We start from the raw sequence: 25,243 nt of genomic DNA, 5'->3' as shown, positions 1-25,243 counted from the left end.
GGACTATACTTCGGTGTCCTGCGCTTGATTCCACCACTACACCCACCTACAGCACTCTTGACACTTAAATCTATTAATACAAAATCTGAGGGCATTAATAGCTTACACACATGAAGGTTTCCATAAGCATATATTTCTGATGAAAAAACACAAATGTGTAAAATTGGTGGATATAGCGTTTTGGAAATAAACTTCATCCCTCTTTTCCCTACCCGTTGGCAAGATCCCCTGTGGATGGTGAAGCAGCAACAGCATCAGAAACACAATGTGTGCTGTAGGCCCATCATCCTGCTGTTTGATAGCCAAACGTGGTAAATGTTAATTTATGTGGGTATGAATGAATACAATGTCAATCATATGCATGGGGGCACACATATGCAGACGAACAATCTAATTGTGTGCTAGGTTCACAAACACCTATTGTGCTTAGAGAAGTTGATAATATCCTATTACCTCAGACTTGACACCACAGTCGTACCCAATTATGTATATAAACCCTGGATTGCTGCTATGTATTGGCCATTGAGAGGCTTTGAAGCCACCGGTCGGCCATATTTGCGCTCCCCAGTAGGAGCAGTCCTCCATAGGAATGAATGGAATTCTACAGTATTTCAATAACATGTATTTAAGTATTTTGTTCTTGTAGTGGGGACAGTAACATTAGTAGTAAAAAAATAATACTTGAAAGAAAATGTTTTTATATATTTTCATTTTTTAAAAAGTTTAGCTCACATAATATAATTTAACAGTATGCAAGAAGGTGTCTGTAATGGAATAAACGTGTCAAAAACGAAAACTAGACATTAATAAATGCATTTCTATAGCTTCCAAAACCTTTTTTACAATGGAGGAGGAGTACCAAGGCATCACGATGGCTTCAATACAGTACCCCGTCAGTCATCCAGGCTTTATAGACATCACTGGTCGTACCTGTATCCCTAAAAGTCAAAGTGGCATCTAATGATTTACTAACAAGAACATTATTTTCATTATTGGTTCATGTTTGACATGTAAGGAATGGTGTGTATTTCGTTTGAACAGTGTCCACTGACTAGACCAGTGGAGGCTCCTCAGAGGAGGAAGGGGACGACCATCCTACTCAGTGAATTTAATAAAAATATAAATTGTACAACAATTAAAAAGTTATCATTTTTTGATAAAACTATACTAAATATATTCACGTCACCAAATAATTGATTAAAATACACTGTTTTGCAATGAAGGACTACAGTAGCCTCAACAGCACTCTGTAGGGTAGCACCATGTTGTAGCCGGAGGACTGTTAGCTTCTGTCCTCCTCTGGGTATATTGACTTCAATGCAAAACCTAGGAGGCTCATGGTTCTCACCCCCTTCCTTAGACTTACACAGTCATTATGACAACTTCCGGAGGACATCCTCCAACCTATCAGAGCTCTTGCAGCATGAACTGACATGTTGTCCACCCAATCAAAGGATCAGAGAATGAATCTAGTACTGAAAGCATCAGCTACAGCTAGCTAGTACTGCAGTGCATAAAATGTGGTGAGTAGTTGACTCAAAGCGAGAGAAAGACAATAGTTGAATAGTTTTATACAAATACATTTCTTCCAAAATGAAGAGGAAGCGAGAGAGCCAAGTCAAGGTAAGCTTTTGGTTTTACTAATTTATTGACACTTGGGCCCGCCGGTGTAAGTGCTAAACTGCTTACTGACTGTACACTGTAATGTTACTGCATGATTGTAGCGGGTTTACTAATGCGTTAGTTCTATTAGCTATGTTGACTATGACGTTACTTGGTGACTACGATGTAGGTTGTGGCACCAGTTATGATATGGTTTGGCTTGGAAAGGTTTATTGCCTGGTCACATACAGCTGATGTGTTGTGCATTGAAGTCCACAAGCGAAGGGAAAAGGTGAGAGGAGAGCACATAGATGCGAGAAAGAATACAACGTGGCTGCTATGAAAGTGAACTGTGTTTACGCGTGATCAGGGGTGTATTCATTCCGCAGATTCTGTTGAAAACGTTTCTTAAACGGAAGCAAACGGAACGAAATGGGGATAAACATACCTGCATTTTTCTAATAGAAACTCTTTTGCAACTGTTGTACTAATGATTACACCTAGATCAGTTAGATGCAGGCAAGAGTGTGCAAGGCAATATTGAATGTGTCACTGTCTGTCACATTACATTTTTCTCTTGACCTGTGTGCACCTACGTTGTAAACTTTCATTCATAGGCTAGGTTGTAGCAACCTCAAGATGGGTATAGGGAAAATTCAAGTATCATGTAGCCTAAACCTATCGCAGTTACGTTGAACTGAGTGAATGGAATATGAATGACAGTCATCCAATATGCTGTAATAGAAATAAGGCCATGCTCATGAAAAACAATAATCGTCTTCCCTCATCTTAAACGGCACTGAACGCCACTGGACTAGACCAATGGAGACACACATGATCAGACTGATTGAGACAATAAATAATACACTACAACCAGGGCCCAGAGTTTTTCTAGGTCAAATCACTTGAGTTTTACAACGATGGCCCCTAAGCATTACATTTTTTTACCCCTTATTAAACTTGCCTTTGTCCTATTGTTTTCAACACATACAGAATCGGTGCAGTGTGAATAATAATTTATTATACACAAGATCTCATAAAATGCATATCAAGCATAGATAAATAATTCAAGAAATAAAACATAAGCTTAAACACTTGCATCATTGATTTACATAGTTTTCGATTATCATACAGTAATATTGTACATTACAGTCACTGAAATATTGGAAAGCAGCCTAAAGCTAAAGGAATGTGGGCGTACGAATAAATAGTACACGTTAGCAGTAATACACAAGTATAACCACACATGAAAAATAAACTATAGTATACTATGGTATAAATACTCTTGTATTCACTGTAGTGTTTTTGCAGACTTTACTGTAGTATTCACTGTAGTGTTTACTGTAATATACTGTAGTATTTACAATTAACTATGGTATATATACTATAGTAATTCATGTAGTGTTTTTGCGGATTGTAGTATACAGTATTATTTACTAAAGTGTTTTTGTTTTATTATCTTTGACATAGAAGTGGAGGCTTTCTCCTTGAGGAAACCTACTGGAGAAATACTGAAATAACACATTTTCCATAACCTGTAGGTAGGTAGAACTGGGGTCTGAACTGTAGTATTCTATAGTAAACTGTAGTATTTTTTCATGTGGGAAGTGTCATGTGTGTACATTGATTCTTTCACTAGGTAAACGGTGCAAAGAACCTAAGACTGTAAGGCACACAGGTGGGTCATAAGCTGCAGAAACAACAGGATTTAAACCAACAACCCTATAGAAGAAGTCGAATACTTTATTGATCCATTTTCCTTACAGTCCACAAAAACCCAAGCTTTTTTCAACCCAAGTGCTTTCAAATGCACTGTGTCCATTGTAGGAAGGAATGCGTCTGTCTATGAGAAAATAATTACACATTCAATGGTCTTGATGCATTGAGGTCAGGTCAGGTCACTGGCCATAGGCAAAGTTACAAAGGGAAGATGATCCTCTGAAAACATAAAAGAAGAATGAGTCAGTTTTAATGTTGGTGCTCTTTAAAGATGTAACATTTCCTTACAATAAAAAATAAGAATGATCATTAGCTTTTTCCCCAAGTAAGTCAAATATACTGTTGGTTAAGAGATAGTGGTTAAGAGATAGTCAAAAGTGAAACTTGAGATTCGACAAAGGTGAAATGAGAAGTGACAACTGAGGGAGTTCCTAATATGGATGCCATACTATACACCATACACATGATATTGCAGACATTAACATGGTAGTGGTAGCTAGTACTGTCTCTGTGACTTCATGCCTCTCCATGTTATGCTCAGTCTGTCCTTTTCAGCACTCTCCAAATTATTTGACGCTCTTGGCCTGGTTACCGTTCGGCTTCCTCACGTAATTCTTCTTCTTGTCATCAAAGTTGCCACATAGGCCTCCCAATCTCCTCTTGTAGATGTGGGGCAGGATGATTACTATGGAAAATAAATACATGGATGTGAGTTCATTCTGTCAGTATGTCTATGTTCTGTAACAGTTTACTATATATCATAAAGCATTTTACTGTATATCATAAAGCAGTTTACTGTATATCATAAAGCAGTTTACTGTATATCATAAAGCAGTTTACCGCATGTCATAAAGCAGTTTACTGCATATCATAAAGCAGTTTACTGTATATCATAAAGCGTACAATACACATCTATAGCACATCATACACATTACATTTTATGGCACATCATACACATACAGTACCAGTCAAAAGTTTGGACACACCTACTCATTCAAGGATTTTTCCTTCTTTTTACTATTTTCTATATTGTAAAATAATAGTGAAGGCATCAAAACTATGAAATAACACATATGGAATCATGTAGTAACCAAAAAAGTGTTAAACAAATACAAATCTATTTAATAGCCACTGTTTGCCTTGATGACAGCTTTGCACACTCTTGGCATTCTCTCAACCAGCTTCACCTGGAATGCTTTTCCAACCATCTTGAAGGAGTTCCCACATATGCGGAGCACTTGTTGGCTGCTTTTCCTTCACTCTGGTGTCGGGGGATTGTGGAGGCCAGGTCATCTGATGCAGCACTCCATCACTCTCCTTCTTGGTAAAATAGCCCTTACACAGCCTGGAGGTGTGTTGGGTCATTGTCCTGTTGAAAAACAAATGATAGTCCCACTAAGCCCAAACCGGATGGGATGGCGTATCACTGCAGAATACGGTGGCAGCCATGCTGTTTAAGTGCGCCTTCAATTCTAAATAAATCACAGACAGTGTCACCAGGAAAGCACCCCCACACCATAACTTATGGTGGGAACTACACATGCAGAGATCATCCGTTCACCCACACCGCGTCTCACAAAGACACGGTGGTTGGACCCAAAAATCTCAAATCTGGACTCTAGACCATAGGACAAATTTCCACCGGTCTAATGTCCATTGCTCATGTTTCTTGGCCAAAGCAGGTCTCTTCTTCTTATTGGTGTCCTTTAGTAGTGGTTTCTTTGCAGAAATTCAACCATGAAGGCCTGATTCACACAGTCCCCTCTGAACAGTTGATGTTGATATGTGTCTGTGACTTGAACTCTGTGAAGCATTTATTTGGGCTGCAATTTCTGAGGCTGGTAACTCTAATGAACTTATCCTCTGCAGCGGAGGTAACTCTGGGTCTTCCATTCCTGTGGCAGTCCTCATGAGAGCCAGTTTCATCAAAGCGCTACATGGTTTTTGCGACTGCACTTGAAGAAACGTTCAAAGTTCTTGACATTTTCCGTATTAACTGACCATGTCTTAAACTAATGATGGACTGTTGTTTCTCTTTGCTTATTTGAGCTGTTCTTGCCATAATATGAACTTGGTCTTTTACCAAATAGGGGTATCTTCTGTATAGAAGGAAAGAAATTCCACAAATTAACTTTTAAGAAGGCACACCTGTTAATTGAAATGCATTCCAGGTGACTACCTCATGAAGCTGGTTGAGAGAATGCCAAGAGTGTGCAAAGCTGTCATCAAGGCAAAGGGTGGCTGTTTGAAGAATCTCAAATATAAAATATATTTTGATTTGTTTAACACTTTTTGGGTTACTATATGATTCCATACGTGTTATTTCATAGTTTTGATGACTTCACTATTATTCTACAATGTAAAAAATAGTAAAAATAAAGAAAAACCCTTGAATGAGTAGGTGTGTCCAAACGTTTGACTGGTAGTGTATGTGTTTGGATTGATACAGTATGTTGCCTTTCTGCAAGCTACGAAAAAAGGTATAAATGTTAATTATATTATTATGATGATATCTGTCCACAGATAAGAGACATATTGGGCAGTAAACACTGTCTGTACAGCTATCTTACTGTCCTATTATCAGAGAGACTGGTGAGATACCAAAAATGTAAACTCTCCTTTGGCTGTGATGTAACAGTGGTGTTACCTGCTCTGCTGTCTCCATCAAACTCCACGGAGAGGCCAAAGTCTGTCTTCAGGTAGATACGAGAGGAGGTCTCCAGAATCCTCAGACCCCCTGTTGGGGAGACAGGGGCATGCGTGCTCCTACCGTCCAGCTGGAGAGAGGGAGCGTGGTGGGGAGAGAGAGAGAGAGACGGAGAGAAAGGAAGGAAGGAAGAAGAGAGGGAAGAAAGGAAGAATGGAAGGAAGGAAGGAAAGGGCAAGAGATCATATGTTCAACGTAATTTTGCTTATCTGTCAACAATAGAGGGCAGCAACCAATGAGGAAACAAATAATTGGGCTAAAAGTTAATCTGTTGTTACAGTGGCAAACAAAAGCAGGCAAGCTTGAAAGACTGTTACTGACCCAATGCCAAGAAGTCAAAATGTGCTAGCAGTCTACTACACACATATATTTCTTGGGAAAACAATTATTTCACTGTAGGAATATAGCTATGATTTAATAGGTCGACTTAGGGCACAAAACATTTTCCAACTCCGCCCCTTTCTCAATTTTCTAACAGAAATGGGGTGTGCCTTTGGTGGTTCATCGATGTGTCATTCTGTTCATGCGCTCTGCGACCGACGTAGCTAGTTCGTTAGCTAAGCTAGCCACTTTAGTTAGCCAGTAACCTAACATAGCAGGCGTAAAAGAAACACCTGAAACTAGATCCCCTACATACTGGTCTTGACGAGAAGAAAAAAACTGTTGAGGGAGGTTCTGTTCAACCAATCCGGTAAATGTGGAGGAGTTAAGATGGAGTGTTGCCTTGTTAACGTCTAAAAGCGGAAGTCACGTCACAGGCTCTCTTTCCATTTCCCATGAAAACTGGAGCATCCGGTTGTTGGGGACTATGCAGAGGCCAGCTAGCCACACAGCAAACCGGGAACATTCCCAGAACATTAGCTAAGATTCTCATTAAGTTATAGTTAGGGTTTTATCTAACATTAGGATGATAACATCCCAAAAACATTCAGATAATGTTTTTGATCAAATCTATTTATTTATCAAAAATGTTTTAGATGAAATATCCTTGGAATGTTCTCCTAGCATTCACTAAAATGTTGTGCACAACATCTGTAGCTCAGTTGGTAGAGCATGGCGCTCGCAACGCCAGGGTTGTGGGTTCGATTCCCACGGGGGGCCAGTATGAAAAATGTATGCAGTCACTAACTGTAAGTCGCTCTGGATAAGAGCTTCTGCTAAATGACTAAAATGTAAATCTGTAACAACCACCACAGACCATTCCCCCAAAGTTTGTATGTTTGTATAAAACATTTAGTTGATGTTGCAAAAACGTTCCTATAACACATTTAATCTGTTCTTTAAAAGGTTCCCAGAATGTTACATTAGGTTGTGGGAACAGTCTGGTGGGAACATCACAAAATATATGTTCCCAAAACACAAAAACTGTCCAGTTGTGCTGACATTCAGATAATGTTTGTATCAGGGTGCACAAAACTTTATGATTTTGTTATGCTCCTGTGATTTCTATGGATGTTTACTAGATTACTTGTAGTTTTTCATGTTGTCTGTCTGTAATTGTGTAATGACTTGGTGCTGCCTATCTTGGCCAGAACGCTCTTGAAAAAGAGATTTCAAATCTCAATGAGCCTTTCCTGGTTAAACAAAGGTTAAATATTTTTTTTTTTTAAAGCATAATTTTTTTTATTTAAAGCATTAAATGACCTAGTATGATGGTGCATTGATCAGCTATTTTTGCGTTTTTGCTCAAAGTCGACCTTTAAAGGCATCCAACGTATTTATGTCAGTAAGCCTAGTGAGTGTGTTTTAAGGTCAGGAGGGAAATAGGGAAGAAGTGAAAAAGTTATATATGGCTAGTTCTACATTCCTCTGAAGTTTAATGTACTACAACCCTGTCATGAACCATTTATCTTATCACACCTAGCCAGTGGCTATGAGGGTCAGGGTGAGACACACAGACGCATGCACATACTATAGACCCGGGTTCGATCCCGGGCTGTATCACAACTGGCCGTGATCGGGAGTCCCATAGGGCGGTGCACAATTGGCCCAGCGTCGTCCGGGTTAGGGGAGGGTTTGGCTGGGGTTGGCTTTACTTGGCTCATCGTGCTCTAGCAACTCCTTGTGGTGGGCCGGGAGCCTGCAGGCTGACTTCGGTTGTCAGGTGAACTGTGTTTCCTCCGACACATTGGTGCGGCTGGCTTCCAGGTTAAGCGGGTGGGTGTTAAGAAGCGCAGTTTGGCGGGTCATGTTTCGGAGGACGCATGACTCGACCTTAGCCTCCCGAGCCCGTTGGGGAGCTGCAGCGATGAGACAAGATCGAAATTGGGGAGAAAAAGCGGGGTAAAAAAACAAAAAAACAACCATAAAAAAGACATGGGGTAACAAATCAGAAAGAACATTATAAATAATGTGTAAAGAGGAGTACAGGTTAAGAATGGCCTTATAATTGCCGGATTACATAACGTAGAAGTCCTAAATACTTACAACAAGTTTCCTGTTCTTCCTGAACTCCACTGTGTGGTTGTAGACTCTGATCTTCAGCCCTCTGAGTCGCAGACGGCTGTTGTTCTCTTTTCTATCTTCATCACCGTCCTCATCGCTGTGATCATGCTTGTCTTCATTGTTCTCGCTTCTCATGCTGTCTTTATGCTTGTCATCCTCATCACTGCTATCACCATGACTACTGTCACCATGGCTACTGTCACCATGGCTACTGTCACTATGACTGTCATCACCATCCTGGTTGATGATGTCATTGATGGCCTCGATGTAGATGTCTGGCTGGTTCTTGGACAGGCCTGTGGCCTGGACCAGAACGTAAGAGTTCGTGCCCTCAAAGTCATGCTTCATGTTGTTAAATGTTCTGTACTCTGAGTCTCCCTTGATAGAGCACTCACTGAAGTCTTGAACGCAAAAATAGAAACAAGATTAATACCATAGGAACAACATGTGGTGAGAAAACACATACAGTGACTTGTGCAAGCATTCACCCCACTTGGCATTTTTCCTATTTTGTTGTCTTACATCCTGGAATTAAAATCGATTTTTGGGGGGTTTGTATGATTTGAATTACACAACATGCCTACCACTTTGAAGATGCAAAATATTTTTTTATTGTGAAACAAACAAGAAATATGACAAAAAAACAGAAAACTTGAGTGTGCGTAACTATTCACCCCCCCTAAAGTCAATACTTTGTAGAGACACCTTTTGCAGCAATTACAGCTACAAGTCTCTTGGGGTATGTCTCTATAAGCTTGGCACATCTAGCCACTGGGAATTTTGCCCATTCTTCAAGGTAAAACTGCTTCAGCTCCTTCAAGTTGGATGGGTTCTGCTGGTGTACAGCAATCTTAAAGTCATACCACAGATTCTCAATTGGATTGAGGTCTGGGCTTTGACTAGGCCATTCCAAGACATTTAAATGTTTCCCCTTAAATCACTCAAGTGTTGCTTTAGCAGTACGCTTAGGTTCATTGTCCTGCAGGAAGGTGAACCTCCGTCCCAGTCTCAAATCTCTGGAAGACTGAAACAGGTTTCCCTCAATAATTTCCCTGTATTTAGCGCCATCCATCATTCCTTGAATTCTGACCAGTTTCCCAGTCCCTGCCGATGAAAAACATCCCCACAGCATGATGCTGCCACCACCATGCTTCAATGTGGGGATGGTGTTCTCGGGGTGATGAGAGCTGTTGGGTTTGCGCCAGATATAGCATTTTCCTTGATGGCCAAAAAGCTCAATTTTAGTCTCATCTGAACAGAGTACCTTCTTCCACATGCCTTTTGGTGAACACCAAACGTGTTTGCTTATTTATTTCTTAAGCAATGGCTTTTTTCTGGCCACTTTTCCGTAAAGCCCAGCTCTGTGGAGTGTATGGCTTAAAGTGGTCCTATGGACAGGGTTATATTTGGTGTCTTTGTTGCCTCTCTGATTAATGCCCTCCTTGCCTGGTCCGTGTGTTTTGGTGGGCGGCCCTCTCTTGGCAGGTTTGTTGTGGTGCCATATTCTTTCAATTTTTTAATAATGGAATTAATGGTGCTCCTATTTTGTGTATGTCCATTACATGAAATCCAAATAAAAATCCATTAAAATTATAGGTAGTAATGCAACAAAATAGGAAAAACGCCAAGGGGGGATGAATACTTTTGGCACTGTAGATAGGAACTATGATAGAAAACAGTGAAGGTCTATGAGACTTAACTGTTCTGGATTTGGTTTTAGAAAACTAGAGAACTTTAGGCCTTGACAGAGGTCTGTAGGTGATTGGCATTGAATGCAATTGAATGTCTGTTGAGTTTATGGGAGCCAGTTCCTAAGAGAGTCAAGTTTCTGAGAAGTGTGGCCTACCTGTTGACTTGCAGAAATACTGTCCAGCTTCATTCTGAAGACAGATGGCATCCCCATCCCACTCATATTCATCATCGCAGTCGATCTCCCCCACACCATCATCTTCAACACATTCACACTTCTGATGGCAGTGCTCAGTGTACCAGCTCTCTTTAAACTGAAATGAAAGTCCATCTTTAAAGTCATTACACTGCAGATTTCACACATGTAACTATGGGCACTGGGGCTACACCAAACATACTTCTAAAGCAGTTCTCATTGTGTGCTAGGTTACTTACGTGATGGCTGTTGCCATTGCTGTCCACACAGCCACACTGCTGGATGGGCACACACACCCTCTGTTTGAGCACAAAGCCGTCATCACACACACAGCCCTGTATGCAATGCTCGTCAGAGTGGCAGTCGGGTGGGCCGTGGAGGTGCTTACAGGTGGGCTGGCAGTCGGAGATGCAGGGGGTGAAGTGGCTGTTCTTTGGGCACGATGGTGCTAGAGAGCAAAGAACAGATGAAGAGTTTATTTCCATTAACGCTCTATCCACCAATTCTTCACCAGAAATGATTTCTTATTATGGGTAAATTGATGTGTGTAAAATATTATTGTTCTCAGATTTTTCATTCATAGGTTTTAGATGTGTATGAAAATGTAAACATTCTTTGGGTGCAAATGCTATATATCCATTTGCTTAGCTGGAATGTAATGTTTGTATCCTGTATATTTGACTGATGTGTGGTTGTCTCACCTAGCTATTTTAAGATGAATGCACTTACTGTAATTCACTCTGGATAAGAGCATCTGCTTTACTAAAATGTAAATGTTTTACATACAAATCTCATATTACTGTATTAAATATATTTTTTAAACATTAAATATTGATGTCACAAATGTATCATTTGTACATTTCTTTATAAAAGATGTAGTAATTTGTTACATTTCACTGTGTAAAACCTAGTAGTACTACTTATTCTCTGAGAGTGAGGCAGATATATAGCATTTAGCAGAAAACATGATTATTTGTCTCTCTGAAATGAAACCAAGTGATAGATTTGAAACAAATACATGTCTGTCATTGGCCAACCCCATGCCATGATTAGATAGTGAAAAAACACACCAATCTCTTTCATAATTTCTTTAAACAATAAAAGCTAATTTACCAACATTTCTGAAAATGGATATATAGTGTTTTGAATTAAACTCTTCAAATATAATGTTGAGTGTATAGAATATGTAGCACACTGACTGCAAGAATAAGTACATATTACATTTTCTTTGTACTTAGTGTCTTTCCATTTGTAAAATACAGATTGTATAACACTTGTGTTAGAGAGGGGTCTGTAACGAATGAAGATTGTAACTTTGTGTTATCAAAGGGCACATAAAGACTTACTTGGTCTTGCTATGATGGGCGGTTGTGGTCTTGCAGTTGTCGGTCTTGGTGGTCGTGCTATTTCAGTTGTGGGTGGTGCTGGTGTTTCTGGTCTTGATGTTTCTGGTCTCATAGTTGTTGGTGGTTGTGGCCTAGCAGTAGCTGAGGGTTTAGGTGTCATGGTTGAGTTAGTTGGAGCTGGTGCAGTGGTTGTTGGTCTTAGTGGTACTGGTCTCATGGTAATTGGAGCTGGTGGTGGTGCAGTGGTAGACTTGTCTACTGGCACAGGTTTTTCGGTTGGTGTTGTCGACTTAATCAGATCTAGGGATATCAACATTATAACAATTACCCCAAATGTGGTTGTGTTGTTCACCAATATGGACTGTGGAGGGAGTGACCCTTACCTTCACACTGTCCACGATGCAGAGAAACATCATCTATAGCCACATCAGATTGATCAGTGGTGCCTCTTCGGCCCTCGAAGATGATCTGAGTTCAAAGTAATAGCCAGGGAGAAACATTTATAACAGCGGATATATAGTTGAAGTCGGAAGTTTACATACACCTTAGCCAAATACATTTTAAACTCAGTTTTTCACAATTCCTGACATTTAATCCTAGTAAACATTCCCTGTCTTAGGTCAGTTAGGATCACCACTTTATTTGAAGAATGTGAAATGTCAGAATAATAGTACAGAGAATTATTTATTTCAGCTTTTATTTCTTTCATCACATTCCCAGTCGGTCAGAAGTTTACATACACTCAATTAGTATTTGGTAGCATTGCCTTTAAATTGTTTAACTTAGGTCAAACGTTTCGGGTAGCCTTCCACAAGCTTCCCACAATAAGTTGGGTGAATTTTGGTCCATTCCTCCTGACAGAGCTGGTGTAAATTAGTCAGGTTTGTAGGCCTCCTTGCTCGCACACGCTTTTTCATTTCTGCCCACTTATTTTCTATAGGATTGAGGTCTTTGACTTTGTTGTCCTTAAGCCATTTTGCCACAACTTTGGAAGTATGCTTGGGGTCATCGTCCATTTGGAAGACCCATTTGCGACCAAGCTTTAACTTCCTGACTGATGTCCTGAGCTGTTGCTTCAATATATCCACATAATTTTCGTTCCTTATGATGCCATCTATTTTGTGAAGTGCACCAGTCCCTCTTGCAGCAAAGCACACCCTCAGCATGATGCTGCCACCCCCGTGCTTCACGGTTGGGATGGTGTTCTTCGGCTTGCAAGCCTACCCCTTTTTCCTCCAAACATAACGATGGTCATTATTGCCAAACAGTTATATTTTAGTTTCATCAGACCAGAGGACATTTCTCCAAAAAGTACGATCTTTGTCCCCATGTGCAGTTGCAAACCGTAGTCTGGCTTTTTTATGGCAGTTTTGGAGCAGTGGCTTCTTCCTTGCTGAGCGGACTTTCAGGTTATGTCGATATAGGACTCGTTTTACTGTGGATATAGATACTTTTGTACCTGTTTCCTCCAGCATCTTCACAAGGTCCTTTGCTGTTGTTCTGGGATTGATTTGCACTTTTCGCACCAAAGTACGTTCATCTCTTGGAGACAGAACGCGTCTCCTTCCTGAGCAGTATGACGGCTGCGTGGTCCCATGGTGTTTATACTTGCGTGCTATTGTTTTTACAGATTAACGTGGTACCTTCAGGCGTTTGGAAATTGCTCCCAAGGATGAACCAGACTTTCTGAGGTCTTGGCTGATTTCTTTTGATTTTCCCATGATGTCAAGCAAAGAGGCACTGAGTTTGAAGGTAGGCCTTGAAATACATCTACAGGTACACCTCCAATTGACTCAAATGATGTCAATTAGCCTATTAGAAGCTTCTAAAGCCGTGACATCATTTTCTGGAATTTTCCAAGCTGTTTAAAGGCACAGTCAACTTAGTGTATGTAAACTTCTGACCCACTGGAATTGTGATACAGTGAATTATAAGTGAAATAATCTGTCTGTAAACAATTGTTGGAAAAATTACTTGTGTCATGCACAAAGTAGATGTCCTAACCGACTTGCCAAAACTATAGTTTGTTAACAAGAAATTTGTGGAGTGGTTGAAAAATGAGTTTTAATGACTCCAACCTAAGTGTATGTAAACTTCTGACTTCAACTGTATAGCAAACAGTTACAGTAAGCACATTTTGTCAAAGGGACCTTCCGGATGAATAGTGGTACACATGTCTGAGTTAGTCCAAACTCGTCTGACTTTTTAAGATTACAACACAGCATTAACAATGCTGCTTAAAGGCCCAGTGAAGTCAAAATTGTGTTTTTCCTGTATTTTGTATCATATTGCACAGCAGATGATGAAATGAACACTGTAGAAGTGTGAAAGATTTTGATCAGTGTTATTTCCTGATAGTTGCTGGTTGAAAATACAATCTACACAGGACCTTCTAATCAGCAGATTTGCATGGGCGGGAGATTTGGCTTTCTACAGTGACATCATCATGCGGTAAATTGGATAATATTATCTGGTTTATTCAGATCCTCATGAGCTTTTGCCGAAGCAGCAGCTATTCTTCTTGGGGTTCACACAAAAACATAAAACACGACAAGTAACAAAACACTGATAGACAAGAACAGTCACACCAATATAAAATACAACAATATTCAAACAATACTACTAAAGAATAATGTATGTAGATTGTGCGTGTTAGAGTGTGATAGTGTGTCTGTGTGTGTGTCATTTCACAGTCCTTATTGTACCATGAGATGTTGTTTTATCCATTTCTTAAAGGTAATTTTGCTGTTTGCTTGCGTAAATGGAAGGGAGTTCCATGCGATCATTTCTCTGTATTATACTGTGCGTTGCCGTGAATTCATTTTGGACCTGGGGACTGTGAAGAGACCCCTCGTGGCATGTCTTGTGGGGTATGTATGAGTGTCTGAGCTGTATGTTATTTGATTATGCAGACAACCTGGAATTTTCATCACAGTAATATTGATGTTAGTTCTTTAGGTGCAGTTAAGGGCAAGGTGTGCTGCTCCGTTTTGAGCCAGCTTCAGCTTTGCTAGGTCTTTCTTTGCTGCACCTGACCATATTACCAGACAGTAATCAAGATGGGACAAGACCAAAGCTTGAACAACTAGCACAGTTGATTTTTGTGAACAAAACGCTTAACATATTTTTGTAACAGACATAGCCCTCCACATCTTCACAACAACTTTGTCAATATAACTTGACCATGATAATTGACCATCCAATGTTATACCTAAGAGTTTAGCTTCCTCAACTTGCTCAATGGTCACACCCTTTATACGAAGCTTTCATTGAAGAACACTCTCTGGGTTCTATTGAATAAATAACTCTCCATCCATGTGATGGCAGGTGATGTAAAACCATTGCAAGTTAGTTTTTTCAATAATAATTTATGATCAATAAGATTTAAAGCTGCACTGAAATCTAACAATACAGCTCCACTATCATCTTATTATCCATTTATTTTAACCAATCATCAGTCATCTGAAAAATAGCATTGTATTTGGTCAAACACAATTCTTTGCATCAGTCTACTAAAACAGGTAGCAAACTGATTGGGTGGCTGTTAAAGCCAGTAATGGGTGCTTTACTATTTGTAGGTAGAGGAATTACTTTAGCTTCCTTCCACACCTGTGGACACACACACACACACACACACACACACACACACACACACACACACACACACACACACACACACACACACACACACACACACACACACACACACACACACACACACACACACACTCCTTAAGGTTAAAGATATAGCAAATAGGTGTGGCAATACAGTCTGCTACCATTCTCAATAGTTTCCTATCAAGGTTGTCTATACCTGGTGGCTTATCATTATTGATGGATAACAATAGTTTTTCCACCTTTCCCACACTAACTTGACCAAATTCAAAAAAGCAATCCTTCTCTTTCATTATTAGATATTTTATACAAAAATGTGATGGTTCACTGTTCAATGTTGTCATTTCACTTCTGAGTATTTCCACATTACTAGTGAAATAGTCATTGAAATGATTGGCAATATCGAAAGTTTTTTAAAAATAAATTACCCGATCAACGTCAATGAACAATGGAGATGAATTGGGTTTTCTGCCCATGATGTCATTTAAGGTACTCCAAAGTCTTTTTCCATTGTGTTTTATGTCATTCATCTTGGTTTTGTTAATATTAGTCTCAATTTACAGTATATCAACCAATCAACTGAGCAGCCTGACTTGTTTGCCACCTCTTTTGCATAATTTATTTGAACCATACCATTTTTCAATTTATCATCAATCCAGAGTACTCTAACAGTTCTCACAGTACATTTCTTAACAGGTGCATGCTTGTCAACAATTGGCATTCATTATTTTACAAATACTTCCAGTGCTGCATCTGCATTCACTTCCTCATACACATCAGACCAACATACATTTCATACATCTTCAACAAAAGAGTCCTAAGAAAACATTTAGTATGATCTCTTATAAATTACTTCAGGCCCAACCTTTGGCACTTTGGCTTTATATAATATAATAATATGCCATTTAGCAGACGCTTTTATCCAAAGCGACTTACAGTCATGTGTGCATACATTTTTTGTGTATGGGTGGTCCCGGGGATCGAACCCACTACCTTGGCGTTACAAGCGCCGTACTCTACCAGCTGAGCTACAGCTTGTTTTTGCCACAATGTTATGTTCACTACAGCCAATGGGAACTGATATTTATTTAGAGCAAAGCTCTGCAGCATTAGTGAAGATGTGATGATATTCATATGATGATATTCATATGATATGAACTTGCAACCACGACACTTGGCATGAGATCCTAATTAGCTTTACAGGAATATGGCTCTGAACATCTACAGCAACACCTCCCCCATCGCCATGCCTGTCTTTTCTGTATATGTTATATCCTTGTATTGCTACTGCTGTATCATCAAAGGAATGATCTAAGTGAGTTTCAGAGATGGCTTGTATATTAATGTTATTCAATGTTAGCAAGTTATTGATTTCAAGAACCTTATTACTAAGGCTACATATTGTATATTAATATGGGCTATTCTTAGCTCTTTCCTGGGTAGCTTATCAGAGATACATAATATTGAGATTTCCTTTTAAACATTGTTTGGCTAATAGAGTCAGTCTATCAGGCTCTTGTGAGTGTCAGTTGGTGTGTGTGTGTGTGTGTGTGTGTGTGTGTGTGTGTGTGTGTGTAATGTTGGGCTGAAGCTACTGACCCGGAAGCTTGGCTCTCTCACTCCTCTCAGGCTTTTGGGAGGGAGGTTGGACAATGAGCTTGTCAAAGTGGATTTAAGTAATGCCCCCACGCTCTCTGGCAGCTTTCATAGCTGGGATAAGTTATTTCCGCCTCTGGCGCACAACTTCAGAGAAGTCCTCCTGAGGAAGATGTTGGCTCCTTTGAAGTTCTTGGCTCTCTCCAGAACAGCCATCTTGTCCTTAGGAACTTGACCACTATCGGCCTGGGTCTGTCAACTGGGCTGGATACAGGTTTTCCAGACCTGTGGGCGCACTCCACCTCAATCTTTCTATGATCCTATAATTTGTATCTCTTTCTCCTCAGACTCTGTCCAGTTCTCATATGGAGTCTCTGGTATGCCATCCACAACAATGTTATTCCTCCCGGATTGTCCCTCCCTCTTTTCCCAGTCATTTGTAATAATGATTCACAGACAGTGCTGATGTCATCTCGTGTGGACTTACAGTTGATTGTAATTTTGCTGCAAGTCTCTTTCAGGACATCCACCTCTCCCTGGGAGAACTGAACACTTATCTTAAGGTCTTGGACCTCTCTGGTCAGATTGCCCATTATTTTGTTAGTTGAGTCCACCAGTATTTGGACAAAGCTCCTGAAGCTATTTTCCTGTTACTGTAACAATTGCTTGTAGACATATTTTTGTTGATTTAAAATATCATGCAGCTGTGATAGCAAAACACTGTCCTCTCCATTACTCCAATCTTCTTTATCTTTGGGCGGCATGATAGTAGCAACATAGGCTAACGCTGGTACTCCATGCAATTCCAGCCAGCACAGCTCGCAGCGCCGATGGAAAAAGCAACAAATAGCAGAGATTTAAACAGTCACAAGCCCAGGACTATCCACGGTCCCAGCCACAAGGGCTAACCGCTTTGCGGGCTGTGTTCAAACTGTCAAGGGAACCTGGCTAGATTAATAGCTAGCAGCTAGTCTAGCTGCTTCGCCAAGCAGCAGCTCTTCAGACTTTAGGGTTTGGCTGTATCCCGGGACAGATAGTAGCAGTCCCAGCAAGTGATCCAAATTAAACAGGTAGGCTAGTAACCTATTTGATTTCAAGGACTTTTTCAGAAACGTTCAAAACAACAAACCGAACTCTCTCTCGTTCCGCTTTCAGCATGCGCCAGGCTCTGATGATGTGGGACCAAAAACAAAGAGAGTTCCAAACCTCTCTGCCAATGACAGCGAGTTTTCAGTTTTCCCCTCCCCACTCAGACCACTTGTAGTCAGTCCTAGCAAAATTATTGCTTGAGGCATATTTTTTTGCTAAAAAGCTATTTTGCCAATTTTAATGGAAATCTATTACCGTAAGGTACTTCATTGTTACCATAAAAAAACGGCTGCATTGGACCTTTAATGTTCCAACCTCCAGAGGGAAGATTAAACCAAGACCACACATAACATAACTCACTCACCTGGAAAGGTCCAGTGGTCCTGAGGTCCAGCTGGGCTAGTTGCCAGGAGTCTCCCTGATTGTTCCTCTTCCACCATACCCTGTCGGCGTAGCGGTCCTGGAGTAGGTAGATGTGCAAGCCCATGGTTTTCGCTGAACCGGACATGTGGTACCAGAACTGCAGACACTGAAGACCGGGGTCAGAACACTCAGAGCTGAGGAGGCGAGCCGTGTCTCCGTTAGACACACTGTTGGCTTCGATGTACAAGTAGTGACCAACTGAACCTGAAGATTATAGGCAAGAGTAGATTAGATAAGATTAGAGATATGGTCACAGATTAAATTTAGATAGCAGTAGATTTTATTAGGGGTTCTTTCTGGAGTTCATACAGCAATGGGACAGGTCAGATTGTTTATGTGAGGATGTAGGTCTTGCAATACAGCCATTGAAGTTAATGGAGCAGAAAGAGTAGTACAGGGTAAGTCCTTTAATCCAATTTTGACTTTCAGGTTTGTTGTTTGAGCATTAGAGTTTTTGCAATCGTTCAGACAAAGCATTACAATGTCCAACAATGACAACAATTAATATATTTTGTTATTCAGTTTGGGGTAAAAGTCCTAAGAGCACCCTACTTCCTTGAGTGTGGTCAGCTGATGGCCCAGTCATCGCAGTGGGGGTGGGGCCACTGTGCCTTGTCCAATCAAAAACATCCGTCATCAATTGGGTAAAACTGCAGAGGTCCTGCTCGAAAGTGCAATCGAAGTTGCAGACTGAACGGGGAACATGGGAAACATTTGTAAAAGTCAATGTGTCCAAAATTATAACACGTTATTCTGAAGTACCATAGAGTTTTTTTTTTATTTCCATAAGAAAATGAGTCTATAGATGTAATATACCTGGGTGTGGGACAAATGCTCCTTCTTCAACTCGGGGAGGAACTGAAGGTCCTCCAATACCACCTGTTGAGGAACCTGCCAGAGGAAGCAGAGGAATGGCATTGGTCATAAAGGGTAAATGTTTCCTCATCTGACATCCAGTGTTTAGATGTAGCATGCGTCCCTATGATAGTTACAAAGTTCACCTGAACATGATCCATACTGGATGGAGACGTCGTCAAATGCCACGTCAGACTGAAGGTCAGAGCCTCGGATTCCCTCCATGATGATCTGAAACAGAGCCATTTTGTGTTGGGTGAAAAACAATCTCCCCTCTCTTGGTAAAACCACAATCATTTCACACTATTTAACCCTCTAAAAACCTCTGATACCTTCTCCTACCTGGAATGACCCATCGATATTGATATCCACTTTTGCAGGATACCATGTGGCGCCCTGGTTGTTGGCTTTGGACCACAGTTTCCTGTGTCTGTTGTGCTCGTCAAGCTGGTAGACATTGAGAATCATGGCCTTGGCCTGTCCGTACATGTGGTACCAGAAGTGCAGGCAGTATTGGGTCGCCCCTTTTTGGCACTTAGGGCTTATCATACGGGCAGAGTCTCCGTAATACACACCATCGCCCTCAATGTACATGTAGGAGCCACCTGACCAACAAACACACACAGACACTCTTTAACATCATGCCTCCCAGCATATTAGCTCTGAAATGGCTAGCTTCCATGGTGTCTATGGTGTCCACTATGTAGATAGGTATTGATATATCACTGTTTGTACAAGTCGATAGGCTACAACCATGTATTGTCGCATTCATTGAATAATGTGCAATCTCAGAAACAGTGGATGATGCACTTTGGTCATTTCAGAATTTTTGGGGGGCACAACCATGTAACCTCTCACCTCCTGTGGTATGGTCCTGGGTTGGCCCTGTGAGGTCAGATGGGGTTGGGCCTCTCTGTCTCCTCCAATCAAAACTGTCCTGAACAATTTGCTCCCACCCACACTCGCTGTTGTCAAAGTTGCAGTCTAGAGGACAAACTGTAGGATGCCATAGAAAACTCAGTCACCAAATAAACCAGCTGGTATCAAAGGAATGGAAATGCTGCCATTGGAAAATCATGTGGTCAACGTTCTTACATTTCTTGTCAGGTGTAGTAACTGGTGGTTTTGTGGGAGGGCCAGGTAGACTATCTGCAATAATAAGACAGACAGCAGGGTTTTTCACAGGAACACATTGGACAAGCCTCAGTTGGATGGGAGGAAGGGGAAAGTAAGAGGAGGAGGAGGGGGGAGGGGAGTAAAAAGAGGGCAGGAATAAGGGATGGAAGAGGGGAAGGAAAATAAGAATAGAGGAAGGAATGAAGAATCCAAGTTGAAGACCACAGCAAAAACCAAAGTGTATGATGATGGATGGGGTGAGCAACCTCCATACAATCATAGTACGGTGTTGATATTAGGACAGCCTCACCGTAGTAGTGGGTCTATTACCAAATGTAAGTCAGATTAAAACCTAATGATTGGCTCTACATTAACTAAACCCAATCCGTCAGCATCATCATCATTGCCATCATCATCCTCAGCAGCATCATCATTATGAAAACAATCACACCATACCACACTCACCACAGGCAGTGTCATTACACCAGGGAGGCAGGGTAACATTGGCCACCTGACAGGCGGTCACGTAGGACTTCAGGGAGTAACATGTCACATGCATGTCCCCGCCGGAGGCACAGTGGTCGGACATACAGCTGTATATGTAGGACGTGGGGTGGACAAATGGGTGGCAGGGCTTGAAGGTGTCACGCAGCAGCTTGGAACACTCCTGGTAGCCCTGGTTGTCCAAATGGGGGTCACATGGTTGGGGGGCAGGTGGGGAGGCAACACAGCTAGAGGAGAGGGGAAATGAGAGGAGATCAGTGGTGTTATGTATTGGATTTATTGATATGTTAAAAGATTAGTGTTGATGATACAATGACGGTTCCGCATTTTTCAGTTGACGGCTGGATACGCTCATCCACTACAAACGTAATGGTAACATAATGTACAGTATGTTACCGTTATGGTTCAAAACATCCAACCCACTCACTGATCGTCCTCCGGACTCTTCACTCTCCAGCTGTTGGCGAACGTGACCACGTTGGTCTCGGGTTTGGTGCCATTGGGGGTCAGGAAGTCATCCCCCTGGTCGTCAGAGTAGGTACCACAGAGGCCGCACATCTCACCCTTGTAGCGCTCGTCCAGCTGCAGGAAGAGCCTGTGATGATCATCCAGCAGCATCTGGAGGCCAAAGGTTGTCTCCATGACAGTGTACTGCTTCTTCTTGTACAGCTTCACCTCGCCGTATATGCCGTTTACTGCAATAGGAAGATGCTGCCAAACATGGTTCACCTGCAGTGGAGAGTAGGGATGGGTAGGGCAGAGTAAGGTAGAGTGGAGCCAAGTAAAATAGATGACAGTAGAACTGAACTGAATTAAATTGAATTGTTGTTTAGAGTAAAGTATGTCTCCACTGTCTCATTGGACAAATTGTAGAAACTAAAGTACACTGAACTGTTGCAAATACAAATAAAAACATAGAAGGGATAGGCATAGTTAGATTCTCTAGTACTAGTCTATATAGTTTATTTGACCTGTTGTACCAAAGCGATACAGGGAAGTGGGGAGGGGGTGGGGGTTAATAGGAGGGCAACGTCCAGTGGGTCAGCAATGAATGTTAATGTAACAAGTAAATAATAGGCAGAATCTACCGCACACTCAGAGCTGATTAGTGAAAGTTCTGGAGGCATAAATAAATATTATTTCAAAATGTCGTAGTTTTCATTCTTACAGTGGCGCTGCAGTTATCCATCTTCAAATGCAGACCGTTGGTCTCCAGAACCACTGCGGCCAGCTTAGCATTGCTCTCGCTCCCCGGGTTCCAGTTCTGTCCCGTCACTGAGAACTGGACGGGTGTGTGTGTGCCGCATGTCTTGGCCAGGGTGTAGCTGCAGCCCCCCTGGAAGGTGTATGCCTTGCCGTCAAAGGTGATGTAGTGGGGGTCTCCGTAGACGCGGCAGATGGCCGGGGTGGAGCGGAAGCAACCTTTGACCCCCTCTTTGACCTTGCACACCTCGTCAGCCGCGCAGGAGGAAGCAGAACACTGGAATCTGCCCCCGCCCCCGCCCATACACTGGCACACACGATCACACTCACCGTCCATGAACGTTGCTCCTTTCTGGAAAAGAGTGAAGAAAAGAGATGTGTGTGTGTGTGTTTCTTACTGTCTGTCTGTGTTGATATTTTGCTATCAACCTAAATCTATTCCTTACCTCATAGTGCTCTCCGTTCATCCAGCAGCCACAGTCCTCTGCAGAGACACACCTCCCCCCACTGAGCTTGAAGCCTGGGTCGCACTCACACCTCTCCTCACAGCTTCCACATGCCCCTTGGGTGTCCATACTGGAGCAGGCCTCAGGGCAGCCCTCAGCACAGGTGTTGTAATGGCTGTTCGCACCACACTCCAGGGCTGGGGAGGGAAGGAAAGGGCAGAGAATTTAGTCAAATGTCTAGAAGGCTATCATCATCATCATCAAGTTGTTTCCAACTTCAATAGTTAATAACAGCAGGAAGGTTAGTAATCAAAAGAGGAAACCATAAAACAACTTACGACACATAGTCAAGTTCCTCCAGGCAGGTACGAGCCCCCCGGCCTTGAGGCACATATCAGCATAGGACTGCAGGGCCTCACACAGCACCTCCAGGCCACCACCTGCTCCACACATCCCCGCCACACAGCTCCGGAAGTAGCTCTCGGCTCCCAGGACAGACTGGCATTCTGCGAAGGGCCCATGCCTGGAGACCAGGGACCCACAGTAGGGCTCGCTAGCGTACTCTGCCTCCTCCATGGGGGGACACTCATGGGGGACGACGGTTGACTGACAGGCCTTCTGGCTCTGCCAGCTCTGGCCAAACGTGGTAGCGTTGGGGGCCTCGGAACCGTCAGCTGTGCGGTAGTCATCGTCACTCAGGTGGTTGAAGTTCCCGCACATGCCGCAGACTTTACCGGAGTACGAGGCGGGGACGGTGATATGGACGGCACAGGTGTCATCGTAGGATACAAAAAGGTTGAAGTTAGTCTCCAGGATGATGGAAGCAGCATTGCCTCGGATGTTGATGGTGCCACCGTTGAGGCTCAGTGGGAGTTTCTTCCAAATGCCGTTGACCTGAAAACATGATAAAGATTGGTTTGCTTCAGAGACTTTGGTCTTTCTTTGCCGTTCACACAGTAATCTACGGTAGCATGTAATAAATATTTACTGGATCAATGTGTTCAATACTTTGGAATAGGGGACAAAATACAAATCCTCTTATGTCCCATATAACTTTCAAAAACCTGATAAGGTTTCATATTCTTGTACATTATTGCGTAAACCAACTCTGAACTTTGTTGTACTGTAGTAAATACTCTTTTGTATATGACCTTTTAGACCCAGTGACTAACTAAGTTTAGCACTATTATGCAGTGACTGTACAATGACTCAATTACAAATAGCACATTTTCCTGGGTCTAGATACATTACCTAACATTAACGTGGCCAGTTGGAATGTGAAAGGCCTAAATCATATGTGAAAGTGATTAGAACCAATAAACCATTATAACCCATTGTATAGTGAATAAACCTTATAATAACAACCAATATTGTACTCACCATGACCCGGTGGTTCTGTCTCTTGTGCAGGGAGACCCTGAGGTTCTCCACCTCCACGTTGACCTGCAGAACAGGAGACACAGAGGAGTTCCCTCGCAGCTCGTTCTTCACCTCCACACTGAAGTGGGACAGGGGGGTCTCAGAGGGCGAGCACACCCGGGCCATGACGTAGGTACAGGGGACAACGAAGCGGAAGTTGGCCCAGTCAAAGGTGCTGTAGTGGAAGTCGCTGTGGACAGTGCAGGTCCCTGAGAGAGAGCGAGCGAGAGAGAGAGAACAAGAGAGAGAATAATCAATTAAAATAGTAAAGTAAATTTTTGAGAAACCTATTCTTTGTTTAGGCTTTTAATAAATAGTTAATTTGGGGTGTGGATGACACTGGAATTAACAACGTAAACCGCACAAAGGTGTAGCCTATAAGTCAGACTGATGAATAGGTTGCTAGTTCTACTGACAAATCTCACTTCTCCTTCAGCAATCATTGTGTTGGTTTGAGAAAAAAAAAAAGAAGCAAAACAACACTTAGCATTATTTCTCCTTCATACTATTTCATACCTGCATCTCTCATTGTAACTGATGATCTGTCACCCTCAACACTGAAAGAAGACATTAGGATCAAATCAAAACAGTGGGAGAGAAACTGATATCAAAGTAAAACACTTTATTGCTAGCCTACACATCAATAAATCAACATCATAACCTCTGTGTCATGGTGCATCAGAGAACAAGTTACAAACTAAAGTTCAGCATTTTTATTATTAATACTAATGTTGACATAATAATAACTAAGACAGTAAATCGTAGAAGTGAAAGAGTAAGACACAGCCAGGGAGAGTAACTAAGAGTATGTTAGATGTTAAACAATAGACCAACATTATGACAGTGAGACTCACCTTCCGCAAGTCCCTGCCTGTAGCAGACAGAGGAGGGCTGCTGTAGCCAGCAACCCAGTGTAGGTGCCTCCTAGCATGGCTGTTCTTCTTGCTGTGGTCCCTTACGGAGGCTAAGATAAAATACTCTTTACACTGCCTGTGTAGAGAGAGTGGAGAGTACTGGAGTCTCACTCTAATTCTGACTAGGGAGGGGAGAGCGTGCAGACTTTTATAAGGGTCCTGGGGACCCAGAGCAGTGGGCGGGGAAAGGGGGAGGGACAAACAGGAAAGGACAGTTCAAGTTTATGGCGTCAAAAAGACATCAAATGACAACATTGATTAAGACATAGTTACTGTAAAGGGTGTCAGCAACCAGTTACAAATTTAATAATTTAATTAAAGATTGCTGATAATCAAACAAAGCAGTTTTATTATGGGGA

General features: G+C 41.8%; 1 protein-coding gene and 1 non-coding gene across 2 annotated transcripts; one reads left to right on the top strand and one right to left on the bottom strand.

Moving 5' to 3' along the window:
* Positions 1–3,141: 3,141 nt before the first annotated feature.
* LOC121534811 (IgGFc-binding protein) lies at positions 3,142–24,499 on the bottom strand. The gene is made up of 22 exons (XM_041841371.1): positions 24,487–24,499; positions 23,932–24,179; positions 22,890–23,445; positions 22,552–22,748; positions 22,071–22,457; positions 21,330–21,631; positions 20,864–21,129; positions 20,378–20,431; positions 20,141–20,278; positions 19,625–19,887; positions 19,429–19,513; positions 19,244–19,318; positions 18,980–19,117; positions 18,369–18,631; positions 12,088–12,172; positions 11,705–12,004; positions 10,598–10,806; positions 10,320–10,476; positions 8,456–8,874; positions 5,969–6,098; positions 3,914–4,006; positions 3,142–3,540 (listed from the first exon to the last, which is right to left on the bottom strand). The coding sequence occupies exons 1-22, from the start codon at positions 24,497–24,499 to the stop codon at positions 3,491–3,493; spliced, it is 4,428 nt and encodes a 1,475-aa protein (XP_041697305.1). The 3' UTR covers positions 3,142–3,490.
* trnaa-cgc lies at positions 7,057–7,129 on the top strand. The gene has a single exon. It is a non-coding gene; the product is annotated as a tRNA-Ala (tRNA).
* Positions 24,500–25,243: the final 744 nt, after the last annotated feature.

The sequence above is a fragment of the Coregonus clupeaformis genome, chromosome 21, assembly GCF_020615455.1.
Source record: "Coregonus clupeaformis isolate EN_2021a chromosome 21, ASM2061545v1, whole genome shotgun sequence".
Taxonomy (NCBI): Eukaryota; Metazoa; Chordata; class Actinopteri; order Salmoniformes; family Salmonidae; genus Coregonus; species Coregonus clupeaformis.
Note: the sequence above shows the minus strand (reverse complement) of the source record. Positions and strands in the feature narration are given on the sequence as shown.